This window comes from Passer domesticus, unplaced genomic scaffold (assembly GCF_036417665.1).
Source record: "Passer domesticus isolate bPasDom1 unplaced genomic scaffold, bPasDom1.hap1 HAP1_SCAFFOLD_198, whole genome shotgun sequence".
NCBI classification, from domain to species: domain Eukaryota; kingdom Metazoa; phylum Chordata; class Aves; order Passeriformes; family Passeridae; genus Passer; species Passer domesticus.
The window spans coordinates 28,418-45,362 of record NW_026989979.1 but is presented as its reverse complement, the minus strand read 5'-3'; the positions used below and the strand labels follow the sequence as shown (position 1 = coordinate 45,362).

Sequence of the window (16,945 nt, the reverse complement as noted above, 5' to 3'; positions counted from 1 at the left end):
TGACCCCAAATCCCCCCAAAATCCCCTAAAAATTCCTTAAAATGGCCCCAAAAATGCTCCAAAACCCCAAAAATGTCCCCAAAAAACCCAAATTTTCCCTGAACAACCCAAAATGTCCCAAAATCCCCTCTAAATGGCCCCAAAAATGACCCAAAACTCCAAAATTGCCCCAAAAAACACAAAAATGTCTCCAAAAATGACCCCAAACCCCCAAATTTTCCTGAAATCCACCCAAAAATGGTCCAAAATCCCCCAAAATGGCCAAAAAACCCAAAATCTCCCCAAAAATGGCCCCAAAATTCCCCCCCAAAAAAACCCCCAAAATCCCCAAAAATCCCAAAATCCCAAGAAATTCCCCCAAAATTCCCCCAAAATCCCCCAAATCTCCCCAAAATTCCCAAATTTCCTGAAAACGTCCCAAAAAACCCCAAAATTGTCCCCAAATCCCCCCAAAAAACGACCCCAAATCCTTCATTGGCCACAAAAAAAATTTTATTTTCCCGCTGAGTTTTGGGGGAATTTCACCAAAATTTTGGAATTTTGGGGATTTTTTGGATTTTTTAAAATTTTTTTGGGATTTTTTTGGAATTTTTGGGGGGTTTTGGGGGGAATTTTTGGGGTTTTTTGTGATTTTTTTTCTGATTTTTTTGGGCGTTTTTTTCCAATTTTTGGGGGGATTTTTTTTTATTTTTGGAGATTTTTTGGGGGAGTTTTTTGGATTTTCAAATTTTTAGGATCCAGGACCATTCCCAAATTTTTAAAACCCCAAATTCCTCCCATTTTTCCCCCCAAAAATCCCAAAATTCCCATTTTTCACCCATTCCAACCCGAATTTTTACAGATTTTTTGGGATTTTTTTTACCTTTTTTTTTGTTTTATTTGGGAATTTTGGATTTTTAAGATCTGGAAAAATTCCCAAATTTTTTGGGACCCCAAAACCCCCAAACCCCACCAATTTTTCAAATAAAAATCCAAATTTTTCCCATTTTTTTGCCCATTCTGACACCAAGTTTTGCAGAATTTTCAAGTTTTTGAGGATTTTTGGGGGATTTTTTGTTTTTTTATTTTTGATTTTTTTGATTTTTTTTCAAGTTTTATTTGGGAATTTTGGATTTTTAGGATCTCGACCTCCACAAATTTTTTAGAAACCCCCAAACCCCGCCCACTTTTGCCCAAAAAAAAATCCAAATTTTTCCCATTTTTTCCCATTTTTTCGACCATTCCGACACCAATTTTTACAGAATTTTCAGATTTTGGGGGGTTTTATTTGGGAATTTTGGATTTTTAAGATCTGGAACAATTCCCACATTTTTTGGGACCCCAAAACCCCCCAAATCCCACCCATGTTTCCCAAAACATCCAAATTTTTCCCATTTTTTCCCATTTTTGGACCATTTTGAGTCCAATTTCTGCCAAAATTTCAGATTTTTTTTGTTTTTTCCAGGATTTTTTTTATTTTTGTATTTTCCGGGATCCTGGAACTTCCCAAATTTTTCAGAAACCCCAAACTCCTCCCATTTTCCCAAAAAATCCCATTTTTTTTCCCATTTTTTGTCCATTCTGAGTCCAATTTCTTCCAAATTTTCTGATTTTTTCAGCGATTTTTGGGGATTTTTATATTTTTTTATTTTTTCGGGACCAGAACTTCCCCAAATTTTTCAGAACCCCCAAACTCCTCCCATTTCCCCCAAAAATCCCATTTTTTCCCCATTTTTTCCCATTTTTTGTCCATTCTGAGTCTGATTTCTTCCAAATTTTCACATTTTTTCAGGGATTTTGGGGGATTTCTTTTTATTTTTGTATTTTTTGGGATCCAGACGTTCCCCAAATTTTTTGGAACTCCCAAACCCCCCAAACCCCGCCCATTTTTCCCCAAAAAATCCAAATTTTCCCCATTTCTTGACCATTCCGACACCAATTTTTTGATTTTTTGGGGATTTTTTCAGGGTTTTTTTTATTTTTATATTTTTTGGGATCCTGGAAGTTTCCAAAATTTTGGGGCACCCCAAACCCTGCCGATTTTTCCCCCCAAAATCCCATTTTTTCCCCATTTTTTCCCATTTTTCCGCCATTCCGCCGCCGTTTCCCGCCGGATTTTGGGATTTCCTCTGGGTTTTTTTTATTTCTCATATTTCCCACATTTTCCCCCCTCCCGGGGCGCCCCAAATTTCCTTTCGGGGGCTCAGAGGGCGAGCTGGCAGTGGCAGAGCTCCTTGTACATCAGGCGCCGCAGGTGCGGCATGTCCTGCTGCGTGAAGCTGAACGGGCGCCCCAGCGCCAGGAACTTGCAGTACTGCGGGGCAGAAATGCCAGAAAAAGTCACATTTTGGGAAAAAAATTTAAAAAAGGGGGGTTGGGGGAAAAAGGAAAAAAAAAATGGGGGGGAAAATAAAATAAATTGGGGGGGGTGAGGGGGTTTTGGGGGAAATTAGCGCAAAGTTGTACCAGAAATCCACCCCAAAATTATGAGGATTTTACCCAAAAATCCTCATAAAAATGATAGAAATTCCCCCTAAAAAATGTGAGGATTCTCGGCAAAAATCCCACCAAAAAAGGCAGGATTTTATTAAAAAAATCTTCCCGAAAAATCCCAGAATTCTCCCAAGGAATCTCCCTAAAAATCCCAGAATTTTATCCAAAAATTGTCCCAAATAATCCCAGAATTCCCCCCCAAAAAATCCCAGAATTTCACCCAAAAATCCCCTAAAAATCCCAGAATTATCCCCAAAATTTCCCTAAAAAAATCCCAGAATTATCCCCAAAATTTCCCTAAAAAAATCCCAGAATTATCCCCAAAATTTCCCTAAAAAATCCCAGAATTATCCCCAAAATTTCCCTTAAAAATCCCAGAATTATCCCCAAAATTTCCCTAAAAAAATCCCAGAATTATCCCCAAAATTTCCCTAAAAAATCCCAGAATTATCCCCAAAAAAATCCCAGAATTCTGCACAAAAATGCCAGGGTTTTATCAAAAAATCTTCCCAAAAAATCCCAGAATTCTCCCAAGAAATCTCCTAAAAATCCCAGAATTTTATCCAAAAATCTTCCCAAATAATCCCAGAATTCTCCTCCAAAACATCCCAAAATTCTCCCCAAAAATTCCCTAAAAAATCCCAGAAGCTCCCCACAAAAATCCCACAAAAATTCCCCTCAAAAATCCACCCCAAATCCCCCCCAAAACTGCCCCAAAATCCCCAAAATTCCCTAAAAAAATTCAAAAAATCTGCAAAAATCCTCAAATCCCCCCAAAATCCCCCAAAAATCCCAAAAACATTCCTCAAAATTGCCCCAAATTCCCCCCCAAAAATTAAAAAAATCCCAAAAGATCCCCCCAAAAAATCCCCCAAATTTCCCAATCCTCCCCAAAAAAATCCCAAAATTCACCCAAAATCCCCCAAAATTCCCTAAGTTTTAAAAATGCCCAAAAATCCCCCAAATCCCCCAAATTTCCTAAATCTCCCCAAAAAATCCCCCAAATTCACCCTAAATCCACCAAAATTCCCTAAAAGAATTCAAAAATTCCCAAAAAATTCCCCCAAAAAATCCCAAAATTCCCCAAAATTCCCCCCCAAAATCCCAAGATTCCCAAATCATCCCCAAAATTCACCCAAAATTCCCTAAAAAAATTCAAAAAATCCCCAAAAATCCCCCCCAAAATCCCAAAATTCCCCCCAAATCCCCCCAAAAATCCCTCAAAATTGCCCCAAATTCCCCAAAATAATTTTTAAAAATTCCCAAAAATCCCCCCAAAAATCCCAAAATTGCCACAAAATCCCCAAAATTTCCCCCAAAATTCCACCCAAAGATCCCAAAATCCCCCCAAAGATCCCAAAATTCCCAATAAAAACCCCAAATTTCCCAAAACGCCCCAAATTTCCCCCAAATCCCGGGCTCCCCACCTGCAGCACGAAGGCGCCGCAGTCGCTGTCGTTGTTCTGCCGGGCGACGTTCTGGGGAGAAAAACCCAAATTTGGCCACTTTGGGGGTTTTGTTTTCAGGGATTTTAAAAATATATTTTGGGGATTTTTTGGGATTTTTTTTAGGATTTTTTAGGGAGTTTTTGGGGATTTTTTGGGTTTTTTTTTGAGAATTTTTTGGATATTTTTGGGGTTTTTTTTAGGGTTTTAAAAGCTTTTTTTAGGGTTTTTTAAAGAGATTTTTTGGGGTTTGTTTAAGGAAAATTTTTAGGATTTTTTGTAATTTAAAGGGATTTTTTGAGGGGATTTTTGGGGTTTTTTGGGAATTTTGGGGGGTTTTTTGGGGATTTTTTGGGCATTTTTTAAGGTTTTTAAAATTTTTTTAGGATTTTTTAAAGGGATTTTTTTGGTTTTTTTTTAGAGAAATTTTTAGGATTTTTTGTAATTTTAAAGGGATTTTTTGAGGGGATTTTTGGAGTTTTTTAGGGATTTTTTTGGGAATTTTTTGGTATTTTTGGGGGTTTTTTTGGGGATTTTTTGGGGATTTTTTTAGGGTTTTTTAAGAATTTTTTTGGCTTTTTTAGGGTTTTTTAAAGGGATTTTTTGTTGGTTTTTTTTTTAGCAAAATGTTTAGGATTTTTTGTAATTTTAAAGGCAAATTTTGAGGGGATTTTTGGGGGGATTTTTAGAGGGTTTTTGGGGATTTTTGGGGGAGTTTTTGGGTATTTTTGGGGGATTTTTTTTGGGTAATTTTTGGGGATATTTTTAGGTTTTTTAAAGAATTTTTCACCCCAAAACCCCAAATTTTGGGCCGTCCCAGGGCAGATTTTTGGGGTAATTTTGAGGAATTTTATGGTTATTTTTAGGAATTTTTGCAAGATTTTTCTGAGAATTTTTTACCCCAAAAACCCCAAATTTTGCTTCCTTTCAGGGCAGATTTTTGGGGTAATTATTCCAAATTTTATAGGTTTTTTTAAGGATTTTTTGGAGCTTTTTTTCAGAATTCCTCACCACCAGAAAACCAAATTTTGGTCCCTTTCAGGGCAGAATTTTGGGGTGATTTCCAGAGGTTTTGGGGTTTTATTTCAAAAATTTTTAGGCACCAAAAAAACCAAATTTTGCTCCCTTTCACGGCAATTTTTGGGTTATTTTTAAGAATTTTGGGGGGATTTTTTGGAGAATTTTTCTCCCCAATCCCCCCAGATTTTGGGCGGTCCCAGGGCAGATTTTTGGGGTGATTTCGGGCGTTTTTGGGGCTCTCTCTCACCATTTTGAAGGCGCCCCTCCAGCCCTCGCGGAAATCCGGCCGCTCCTTCTTGTCGGCCTCGGCCTGCAGGTAGCGGCAGATGTGCTGGGGGCGGGGCCAAAGGGGGGCGTGGTCAGCCGGGGGAGGGGCCAAGGGGGCGTGGTCACGGCGGCCACGCCCACCCGGGGCTCCTCCGTGAAGTCCCACCCCAAAACCATCAAGCCACGCCCAAAAAAAGGGGGAAGCCACGCCCACAAAATGGGGAAGCCACGCCCTTAAATTGGGAGGACACGCCCACAAAATGGGAAGCCACGCCCACCCGGGGCTCCTCCTTGAAGTCCCACCCACAAAAGACAAGCCACACCCTTAAACTTTAAAGCCACGCCCTCTAATAGGCAAGACCACGCCCACAAATCTCTCTCCAAGAGCCTCTGCCCATCCATTAAGCCACGCCCACCTGCCACGCCCCTTTAACCCTTTCCATTCCGAAATTAATCAAATTTCACCCCAAAACCACCACAGGGCGTGGCTAAAATCAAACCCCACCCACATTCATTTTAATCCCTGACCACGCCCACTTTTAGGGTAGCCACGCCCACTTTTTGAGGCCATCCCCCCCCCTTTTTAACCCTTTCTTTTCTGGAATTAATTAAATTTTACCCCAAAACTAAGAAACAGATTAAAATAAAATTAAAGCCCACCCCACCAAATTTTAATACATGGCCACGCCCACTTTTAGAGTGGCCACACCCACTTTTTTAGACCATCCCACATTTTTAAACCCTTTCCTCTCTGGAAATAATTAAATTTTACCCCAAAACCACCACAGGGCGTGGCTAAAATCAAACCTCACCCACACCAAATTTTAGGATGCGGCCACGCCCACTTTAGGGTGGCCACGCCCACTTCTAGAGACGATTTCCCTATTTTTTAACCCTTTAATCCCTGGAATTAACTAATTTGTACCCCAAAACAACGATGGGGTGTGGCTACGTTTAACCTCCGCCCACCACCATTTTAATCCCTGACCACGCCCACTTTTGCGGTGGCCACGCCCACTTTTAGAGACGATTTTTTTCTACTTTTTAACCCTTTATTCTCTGGAATTAATCACATTTTACCCCAAAACTAAGAGATGGATTGAAACAAAATTAAAGCCCACCCCTCCAAATTTTAATACGTGGCCACGCCCACTTTTAGAGTGGCCACGCCCACATTTACAGGCAATTCTCCTGTTTTTTAACCCTTTCCTCTCTGAAAATAATCAAATTTCACCCCAAAACCACCACAGGGCGTGGCTAAACATAAACCCCACCCACATTCATTTTAATCCCTGACCACGCCCACTTTTAGGGTAGCCACGCCCACTTTTTGAGGCCATCCCCCCCCCTTTTTAACCCTTTCTTTTCTGGAATTAATTAAATTTTACCCCAAAACTAAGAAACAGATTAAAATAAAATTAAAGCCCACCCCACCAAATTTTAATACATGGCCACGCCCACTTTTAGAGTGGCCACGCCCATTTTTTTAGACCATCCCACTTTTTTAAACCCTTTCCTCTCTGGAAATAATTAAATTTTACCCAAAACCACCACAGGGCGTGGCTAAACTTAAAACCCCACCCACATTCATTTTAATCCATGACCACGCCCATTTTAGAGTGGCCACGCCCACTTTTAGAGATTATTTTCCTATTTTTTTAACCCTTTGTTCTCTGAAATTAATTGAATTTTACCCCAAACCAACAAAGGAGTGGAACTAAAATCAAACCCCACCCACTCAAAATTTTAGGACATGGCCACGCCCACTTTTAGGGTGGCCACGCCCACTCTTACAGAGATTTTCCTATTTTTTAACCCTTTCTTCTCTGAAAATATTTAAACTTTACCCCAAAACAACAATGGGGTGTGGCTACGTTTAACCTCCACCCACCACCATTTCAATCCCCGACCACGCCCACCCCGCGGGAGGCCCCGCCCCCTTTCCCGGGCCCCGCCCACCTTGGGGCAGCGGCGGTTGAGCGTGCGCTGGGAGTCGAAGTAGGTGATGGTGCGGCGCGCCACGTCCACGGCCACGAGGGACCAGTGCACCTCCAGGTGGATGGGGATCAGCAGCAGCTCCTTGCCGAAAATGTCCACCTGCCCGGGGGGCGGGGCCGCGCTGGGACACGCCCACGTTTGGCCACGCCCACCCGGGGGGAAAAATCTCAGGGGAAATTGGGGGGGTTACGGGGTGGAAGGGGTTAAAATGGGGGATACGCCCAGGTTGGGGGATGAGGGTTAAAGTCAAGATGGCCACGCCCAGTTGTGGACACGCCCATATTTGGACACGCCCACGTTTGGCCACGCCCACCCAAGGAAAAAAAATCCCAGGGAAAATGAGAAGGGTTTGGGGTGGGAGGGGTTAAAATGGGGGACACACCCAGGGTGGTAAATGCGGTGTTAATTATTGTTTGACCACGCCCAGTTGTGGACACGCCCAGTTCTGACCACGCCTACATTTGGCCACGCCCACCCATGAAGAATTCTGGGGGAATTTGGGGGAATTGTGGGGGTGGGAGGGGTTAAAATGGGGGACATGACCAGGGTGGAAAATGTCATTTACATAGTGGTTGGACACGCCCACTTGCGGCCACGCCCATATTTGGGCACGCCCATATGTAGCCACGCCCACCCAGGAAAAATTCAGGAGGAATGTTTGGGAATTGTGGGGGTGGGAGGAGTTAAAATGGGAGGACACGCCCAGTTTGGGGTGTGGCTTGGATTTGGCCACGCCCACACGCAAACCACCAATTTAAAGCCCCGCCCACCCATGTAAGCCCCGCCCCCACACTCCTATTCCAGCACTTACAACCACACCCACACCTGATTATGAATACACCTGACCACGCCCACAGCAGACCACACCCACAGCAGGCCACGCCCCCAGCGAGGCCACGCCCACCCCTCTAAGCCCCGCCCGTCACATTATTTTTCCAGCATTTAAACCACATCCACACCTAATTATGAATACATCTGACCACGCCCACAGCAGACCACACCCGCAGCAGGCCACGCCCACAGCAGGCCACGCCCACAGCTAGGCCACGCCCCTCTAAGCCCCGCCCATCACATTCTTTATCCAGCACTTTCAACCACATTCGATTATTAATAAACCTGACCACGCCCACATTTAACCACACCCACACCAGACCACACCCACACCAGACCACGCCCACAATTTCTCACACCTTTTAAGCCCCGCCCACCCATTTAAGCCCCGCCCATCACATTATTTTTCCAGCATTTAAACCACTCCCACACCTAATTATGAATACATCTGACCACGCCCACACCAGACCACACCCACAGCATGCCGCGCCCCCAGCTAGGCCACGCCCAGAACAAGCACCGCCCACCCACTTTAAGCCCCGCCCTCACGTTCTTTATCCAGCACTTACAACCACATCCAATTATGAATACACCTGACCACGCCCACATTTAACCACACCCACACCAGACCACACCCCTTACAGACCACGCCCCCAGCTAGACCACGCCCAGAACAAGCCCCGCCCCCCGGGTGAAGCCCCGCCCTCACGTTCTTGGTCCAGCGCTGCACGCCCTCGTAGCCGCGCGTGCGCAGCTTGTCGTAGAAAAAGGAGTTGAAGAAATGCACCTGGGGAGGGGCGGGGCTTAGGCGGACACGCCCACCGGGTAAAGGACACGCCCACCGGGCAAAGGACACGCCCACCCTCAAGCCACGCCCCCTCTGACCTTGTCGGGGACGGCGTCCATGACGAGGTCGCCGTACATGTTCATCACCTGGCGGGGAAAGGGTTAAAGTGCGCCAAAATAAATTGAAAAAAATGACAAAAAAATGCCCAAAAATGAAAAAATTAAACGTGAAAGTACAAAGTTTTAGAATTTTACTGAAAAAACATAAAATCCGGTAAAATTCCGTGCAGAAAATCGCAAAATTCCCCCACAAAAACCCCAAAATTCCACCCCAAAAAAATACAAATTTTTAAAAAAAAACACCTAAATTTGATCCAAAAAACACCCAAAAAATCCCAGAAACCAACCCAAAAAAACTAAAATTAAAAATTTTCTCTGAAAAAACACAGAATCCCCCAAAATTCTGCCCAAAAAATCACAAAATTCCCAAAAAAAACCCCAAAATTTACTCTTTAAAAATCCAAATTCGCCCCAAAAATAAACCCAAAAAACCCCAAGAAATTGCCAAAAAATCCCCAAAAATTGTGAAAAAAATTCGGAAAAAATTCCCAAAAATTCCCAATTTCCCCAAAATCCCCGGAATTCGCCCCAAACCTGGTCCTTGAGCCAGTTGGGGCCGTAGAGGGTCTGCAAAGCTCCTCCAAAAATGCCCCAAAAACCCAAAAAAAAATCCCTGAAGAAATTCCGAAAACCTCAACAAATCCTCAAAAAAATCCCAAAAAATGCCAGAATTCCTAAAAAATCCCAAAATGTCTCAAAAATCCCTAAAATTCCCCAAAATCCACCCCAAAACCCCCCACAACCTCCAAAAAAACCCCACCCAAAACCCCCCCAAAAAACCGCATTAAAAATGCTAAAAAACCCCAAAAAATCACTAAAAAATCCCCCAAAAATTCCCAAAAATTCCCAATTTTCCCAAAATCCCTGGAATTTGCCCCAAATCTCTTCTAAACCCACGAAAACCTCCCAAAACCCACCACGAAACCATGCAAAAAATCAAAAAAAACCCCAAAAAATCGCCAAAAAATCCTCAAAAAATTCCGAAAAAATCCCCAAAAAATCCCCCAAATCCCCAATTTTCCCGAAATGGCCGGAATTCGCCCCAAACCTGGTCGTTGAGCCAGTTGGGGCCGTAGAGGGTCTGCAGGTCGTCCATGGTGAGCACGTGGCGTTTGTAGCTGACGCGGAAGCCGCGCAGCAGCGCGTTGCCCGGCAGGCGCTGGTACGACTGCAGCAGCTGCTGCACCGAGCCCCTCCTGCACCAAAAATATAAAAAAAAATTTAAAAAAATCCCTAAAATAGTCCCCAAAAAAATCCCCAAAAAAATCCCCATCAAAATCCCCAAAAAAACCCCCAAAAACCACAAAATTCCCATTAAAAACCCCAAAAAAAATCTCATTAAAAACTCCCCAAAAGACCCAAAAATCAAAGAAATTTCCCAAAAAAATTCCCACCAAAATGTCCCCCAAAAAATCTGAAAGAAATCCCAAAAAATCTCCCAAAAAATCCCCCGAAAAAATTAAAATAAATTCCAAAAATCTCAACCAAAAAAGCCCCAAACCACCCAAAAAATCTCTTAGAAAACTCCCAAAACCCCAAAAATACCCAAATATTCCCCAAAAATTCCCTAAAAAAACCCCTAAAAAACTGCCAAAAAAAAACCCCAGAAAATGTCCCAAAAAATCCCCACAAAAAATCTCCAAAAAATTCCAAAATAAATCCCAAAAAAAAATCCCCACAAAAATCCCCCAAAAAAATCCCCATCAAAATCCCACCAAAAATCCCAAAAACCACCAAAAATCCCAGAAAAACCCCAAAAAAACACCAAAAAACACCCAAAACCCCAAAAATTCCCATAAAAAACCCAAAAAAAACCTCAATAAAAACTCCCAAAAATACGCAATATTTAAGAAAAATAATCCTCAAAAAATCCCCCAAAAAAATCCCCATCAAAATCCCCAAAAAAACCCCCAAAAACCACAAAATTCCCATTAAAAACCCCAAAAAAATCTCATTAAAAACTCCCAAAAATACCCAATATTTAGGAAAAATAATCCCCAAAAAATCCCCAAAAAATCCCCCCAAAATACCCAAATATTCCTCAAAAATTCCCTAAAAAAATCCCCCAAAAATTGCCAAAAAAAACCCCAGAAAATGTCCCAAAAAAATCACCACAAAAATCCCCAAAATTCCCCAAAAAAATCTCCAAAAAATTCCAAAATAAATCCCAAAAAAAATCCCCACAAAAATCCCCAAAAAAATCCCCATCAAAATCCCACCAAAAATTCCCAAAACCACCAAAAATCCCAGAAAAACCCCAAAAAATCCCCAAAAAAACCCCCAAAAACCACAAAATTCCCCATTAAAAACCCCAAAAAATCTCATTAAAAACTCCCAAAAATACCCAATATTTAGGAAAAATAATCCCCAAAAAAATCCCCAAAAAATCCCCCTAAAATACCCAAATATTCCTCAAAAATTCCCTAAAAAAATCCCCCCAAAAATTGTCTAAAAAAAAGCCCCAGAAAATGTCCCAAAAAATCCCCACAAAAATCCCCACAAAAATCTCCAAAAAATTCCAAAATAAATCCCAAAAAAAATCCCCACAAAAATCCCCAAAAAATCCCCATCAAAATCCCACCAAAAAATCCCAAAAAACACCAAAAATCTCAGAAAAAACCCAAAAAAAACACCAAAAAAACACCCAAAAACCCCAAAATTCCCATAAAAAACCCAAAAAAAAACTCAATAAAAACTCCCAAAAATACGCAATATTTAAGAAAAATAATCCTCAAAAAATCCCCCAAAAAACCCCCAAAAAATCGCCATCAAAATCCCCAAAAAAACCCCAAAATTCCCTCAAAAATCCCCAAAAAACCTCATTAAAAACTCCCAAAAATACCCAATATTTATGAACAATAATCCCAAAAAGTCCCTAAAAAATCCCCCAAAAAACCCCCAAAAAACTCAAAAATTCCCCAAAAAAAACCTCCCAAAAAAATCCCCAAATCCCTAAACATCTCCCAAAATCTCATAAAACCCTAAAAAAAAAAAATTCAAAAAAATTCAAATTATTCCTCAAAAAAACCCCAAAAAATCCCCAAAAAATCCCTTCCAGGACGCCCCTAAAATTCAGAAAAAATTCCCAAAAATTCCCCAAATTCCTAAAAATTCAAAAAAATCCCTTAAACAATCTAAAAAAAATTCAGAAAAAATTCAAAATATTTCCAAAAAAATCCCCAAAAAAACGAAAACAATCCCCAAAAATCCCTTCCAGGACCCCCTAAAATCCAGAAAAAAATTCCCAAAATTCCCAAAATCCCCCCAAAATTGCCCCAAAATTGCCCGGGACCTCTGGGGGGTGCTGAACTCCTGCTGGAAAATGTCCTCGAGCTTCTCCACGACCTCGTCGGCGCTGACGGGGATGAGGCTCCCGTAGGCCTGCAGGAACTCGTCCAGGATGCCTGAAACACCAAAAAATCCAATCTTCACCCAAAATCCCGCCGGTTTCGGGCAAAAATCCCAAAATTGGAGAAATTCCCCAAAAAATCCAGCCAAAATTGGGGAAATTTCACTCAAAAATCTCAAAAGTTCACTCGAATTCCACCAAAAAAATTCAGGTTGCATCCAAAAATCCACACAAGTTTCAGCCAAAAATCAGAAATTTCACACAAAGATCCCAAAAGCGGAGAAATTCCAAAAAAATTTCAGCAAAAATGTGGGAAATTAAAAAAAAATCTGATTAAAATTGGGGAGATTTCACCTAAAAATGCCAAAAATTCAGCCAAATTCCAGCCAGAAATAACAAATTTCACCCAAAAATCCCAAAATAGGAGAAATTTCCCAAAAAATCCGACTTAAAATTGGGGAAATTTCACCCAAAAATCCCCAAATTTCACCCAAATTCCACAAAAAAATCCCAAGTCCCATCCAAAAACCCCAAAAATTCACCCAAATTCCATCCAGAAATCACAAATCCCACCCAAAAAATCCCCACAAATTTCACCCAAAAATCCTCAAATCTGAGAAATTAAAAAAAAAACCCAGCGAAAATTGTCAGAATTTCACCCCAAAATGTGGGGAATTCCCCCCAGAAATCCCCAAAATTTCACCCAAAATCAAAATAATTTGACCCAAAATCCCCAAATTCCCCCCAAAATTCCAAATTTTCCCCCAAAAATCTCCAAAATCCCCAAATTTTGGGCAAAATCCCCAAATTTTCACCAAAACTCCCCAAAAATCCTCAAATCCCCCAAAAATTCACAAATTTCGCCAAAAAAATCCAAAAATTTCACCCCAAAATCTGATTAATTTGACCCAAAATCCCCAATTCCTCTCAAAAATTCCAAAATTTCCCCGAAAATCCCCAAAATTTCCCCCAAAAATCCCCAAAATCCACCTTGAAATTTACAAATTTCACCCCAAATTGAATTAATTTGACCCAAAATCCCCAAATTCCTTCCAAAATCCCCAACCCCCCCAAAAATCCACAAAATCCTCCCCAAAATTCACAAATTTCAGCCAAAAATCCAAAATTTCCCCCAAAATCCCCAAAAATTTCCCCCCAAAATCCTCCCCCCAAAACCCCCACCCCCACCCGATGACGTCACCTCCCCGAGCCCCGCCCCCGATGACGTCACCGCTCACTCTGCACGCAGGTCACGTGCTCCTCCCTCAGGGGGGGGCTGGGCTGCGCGGGGGGCGTGGCCCGGGCGGGGGGCGTGGCCGGGGGAGGGGGCGTGGCCTCCCCCGGCGGGCAGGGGGCGTGGCCCCGCCTCGGCCCCGCCCCCCTCCGGTGACGTTGCTGATGAGGATGGGGGCCGGGGGGGGAGGGGCGAGGGGGGGGGGAGGGGCAGGCGGGGAGAGGCCCCGCCCCCTCCCCCGCCCAGCCCGTTGGGGAGGGGCCCTGGAAGGGAAATGGAGAGGTGAGGCCACGCCCCCTTTCCACTAAGCCCCGCCCCCATTTTAAAACCAATTTTTAGGCCACTCCCCCCCACCCAAATTTGGGAATCCTGAGAGATTTTAAGCCCCTCCCGCTTGCCAAATATGGAAATCCTGAAATCTCTGAAGCCCCTCCCCCACTCTAGCCACTCCCCCAATCCCAAATTTGGAAATAATGAAATATTTGAGGTCCCTCCCCCTTTCCAAATATGGAAATCCTGATAACTCTGAAGCCCCTCCCCCAATGCCAAATATGGAAAATCATCAAGAATTGAAGCCCCTCCCTCTTTCCAAATATGGAAATCCCCACGATTTGAAGCCCCTCTCCCCGCTGCCATATATGGAAATGTTTCAAGCCCCTCCCATTCCCAAATATGGAAATCCTGATAAATACAAAGCCCCTCCCCCACTTTAAGCCCCTCCCAATTCCCAAATATGGAAATATTTGAAGCCCCTCCCCCTTTCCAAATATGGAAATCCCTCAAGATTTGAGGCCCCTCCCCCAATTCCATATTTGGAAACCCCTCAAGAATTGAAGCCCCTCCCCCCACCTTAAGCCCCTCCCCCAACACCAAATATTTAAAATCCCTCAAGGATTTGAAGCCCCTCCCCCCTTTCCAAATAAGGAAATCCCGAAAGACTTGAAGCCCCTCCCCCAACACCAAATATGGAAATCCCTCAAGATTTGAAGCTCCTCCTACTCCCAAATATGGAAATCCTGGTGAACCTAAAGCCCCTCCCCCAATTCCATATTAGGAAATCCTCAAGGATTTGAAGCCCCGCCTCCTTTCCAAATATGGAAATCCTGATGAACCTTAAGCCCCTCCCCCCAAATTCCATATTTGGAAATCCCTCAAGAATTGAAGCCACTCCCCCCACCTTAAGCCCCTCCCCCATCCCCAAATATGGAAATCCCTCAAGATTTGAAGCCCCTCCCCCAACTCTGAGCCCCACCCCCACTTTAAGCCCCTCCCCAATGCCAAATATGGAAAGCGTTCAAAACTTGAAGCCCCTCCCATTCCCAAATATGGAAACCCCTCAAGACTTGAAGCCCCTCCCCCCAATTCCATATTTGGAAATCCCTCAAGATTTGAAGCCCCTCCCCCAACTCTGAGCCCCACCCCCACTTTAAGCCCCTCCCCCAATTCCATATATGGAAACCCCCCACGATTCGAAGCCCCCTCCCCCCAATTCCATATATGGAAACCCCTCAAGAATTGAAGCCCCTCCCTCAATTCCATATATGGAACCCCCCCACGATTCGAAGCCCCTCCCCCCTTTCGGCCCCTCCCCCCCCCGCTCACCTTCCCCCTCCGGGTGGGGGAGGGGCTCCCCCTCACTGGCCGGGGGGCGGGGCCGCCCCTCCCCCGCTCCTGGCCGCCGGCAGGCCCCCGCCCACTCCTGCCCCAGGGGGGCGTGGCCTTGCGGGCGCCCCGCCCCCCGCGGGCGCGGCCGCCCCTCCCCCCGCCCCCCCCAGAGCCCCCCCCGCGCCAGGAGCAGCCGCAGGAGGGGGAGGGGCAGCGCCCGCAGCCGCCGCCGGGGGGCGCCCTTGCGCCGCCGGAAGTGCGGGGGGAGGGGCCGCCACACCCCCCCGGGCCCCGCCCCCGCGCGGCCACGCCCACCTCGGGGGGGTGGGGGGGAGGGGGGAGCCAGAAGGGAGGGGGGGGGGAGGGGGAGGGGGTGGGGGGAGGGGGTGGGGGGGAGGGGGAGGGGGAGGGGGAGGAGCCCGAGGGGAAGGGCGGAGCCTCCTTCATGGGCTGGGGGAGGGGCCAAGGGAGGGGGAGGGGCCAAAGGGAGGGGGAGGGGCAAAGGAAAGGGGGAGGGGGGAGGGGGGAGAGAGAGAGAGAAAAAAAAGAGAATTATTGACAAAATTCAACCAAAATTTCCAAAAAAATTCCCCAGAATTTGCCCAAAATTCACCCCAAAATTTCCCAAAAATTCACCCAAAATTCTCACAAAATTCATCCCAAATTCCTCAAAATTCACCCAAAATTTTCCCCAAAATTATCCAAAAATTCTCTCAAAATTCACCCAAAATTTCACCAAAAATTCACCCAAAATTCTCCCAAAATTCATCCAAAATTTCACCAAAATTCACCCAAAATTCACTCAAAATTTCCCCCGAATTTTGCCCGAGTTTCGCCCTAAATTGCCCAAAATTTAACCGAAATTAAACCCAAAATTCCCCAAAATTTTCCCAAAATTCACCTGAAGGATTCCCAAATTCACCCAAAATTTTTCGAAAATTCCCCAAATTTTCTCCAAAAAAATTACTGAAAAATTTGGCCAAAATTCCTCCGAAATCCCCACCAAAAATTCCCCAAAATTCACCTGAAATTGTCCCCCCAAATTTTGCCCAAAATTCACCCAAAAAATTCACCCAAAATTTTCGAAATTTTTTTTTAAAAATCCCAAAATAATCCTAATTAATTCCCCAAATTTCACCCAAAAATCTCCCGAAATTCCCCAAAAATTTGCCCAAAATTCACCCAAAATTTCCCTCAAAATTCCCAAAAATTGGTCCCAAAATTCGCCCCAAATTCGCCCAATTCCCAAAATTTCCCCCCAAATCTCCCAAAAATCCCCCAAAATTCCCCAATTAAACCCCAAAATTCCCCAAAACTCCCCAAAAATTCCCATTAAATTCCCAAACTTCCAGCGAAAATCCCCCAAAATTCCAAATATTTCCCCCAAATTCCCCGCCCCTCCCCCTTTCCCCTCCCCCCCTCCGCGTTCCCCCCGCCCCTCCCCCACCCCGCGGCCCCTCCTCCCGGGCGATTTTCGGGCTCAATTCGGGATTTTTGGGGATTTTTTGGGATTTTTGGGCTCCGCGCTCACCCCGGGCCGGCCTCGCTCCCCGCCGGCGCTGAGCGATGACGTCATCGGTCCGCGCCGGGAGGCGGAGCCTCCCCGACCAATCCCCCGTCCTCCATGTGAGGCACGCCCCTCCTAGGCCACGCCCCACCGCTAGCTTCTCTGTTTCAGCGCTTTGCGCCCTGCGCGGTCGCCATGGAGACGGCGCCTCCGCGAGGCATCATGGGATTGCGCCGCCATTACGGCTCCGAAAACTTCGGGATTTTTTACCGAATTTCGCGTTTTTATCCCGAATGTAATCCCCTAAAACG

At 44.6% G+C, this 16,945-nt stretch overlaps 1 protein-coding gene across 1 annotated transcript; it reads right to left on the bottom strand.

The window, feature by feature from the left end:
* Positions 1-607: 607 nt before the first annotated feature.
* LOC135292093 (sentrin-specific protease 3-like) lies at positions 608-15,448 on the bottom strand (the record flags this gene model as incomplete). Its single annotated transcript, XM_064406330.1, has 10 exons — positions 608-2,293; positions 3,900-3,950; positions 5,185-5,268; positions 7,164-7,301; positions 8,743-8,820; positions 8,919-8,966; positions 9,988-10,135; positions 12,232-12,343; positions 13,527-13,785; positions 15,125-15,448. Coding segments are annotated over 10 exons (1,353 nt in total), but the record flags the coding sequence as incomplete, so codon positions are not given.
* Between the last annotated feature and the right edge of the window lie 1,497 nt (positions 15,449-16,945).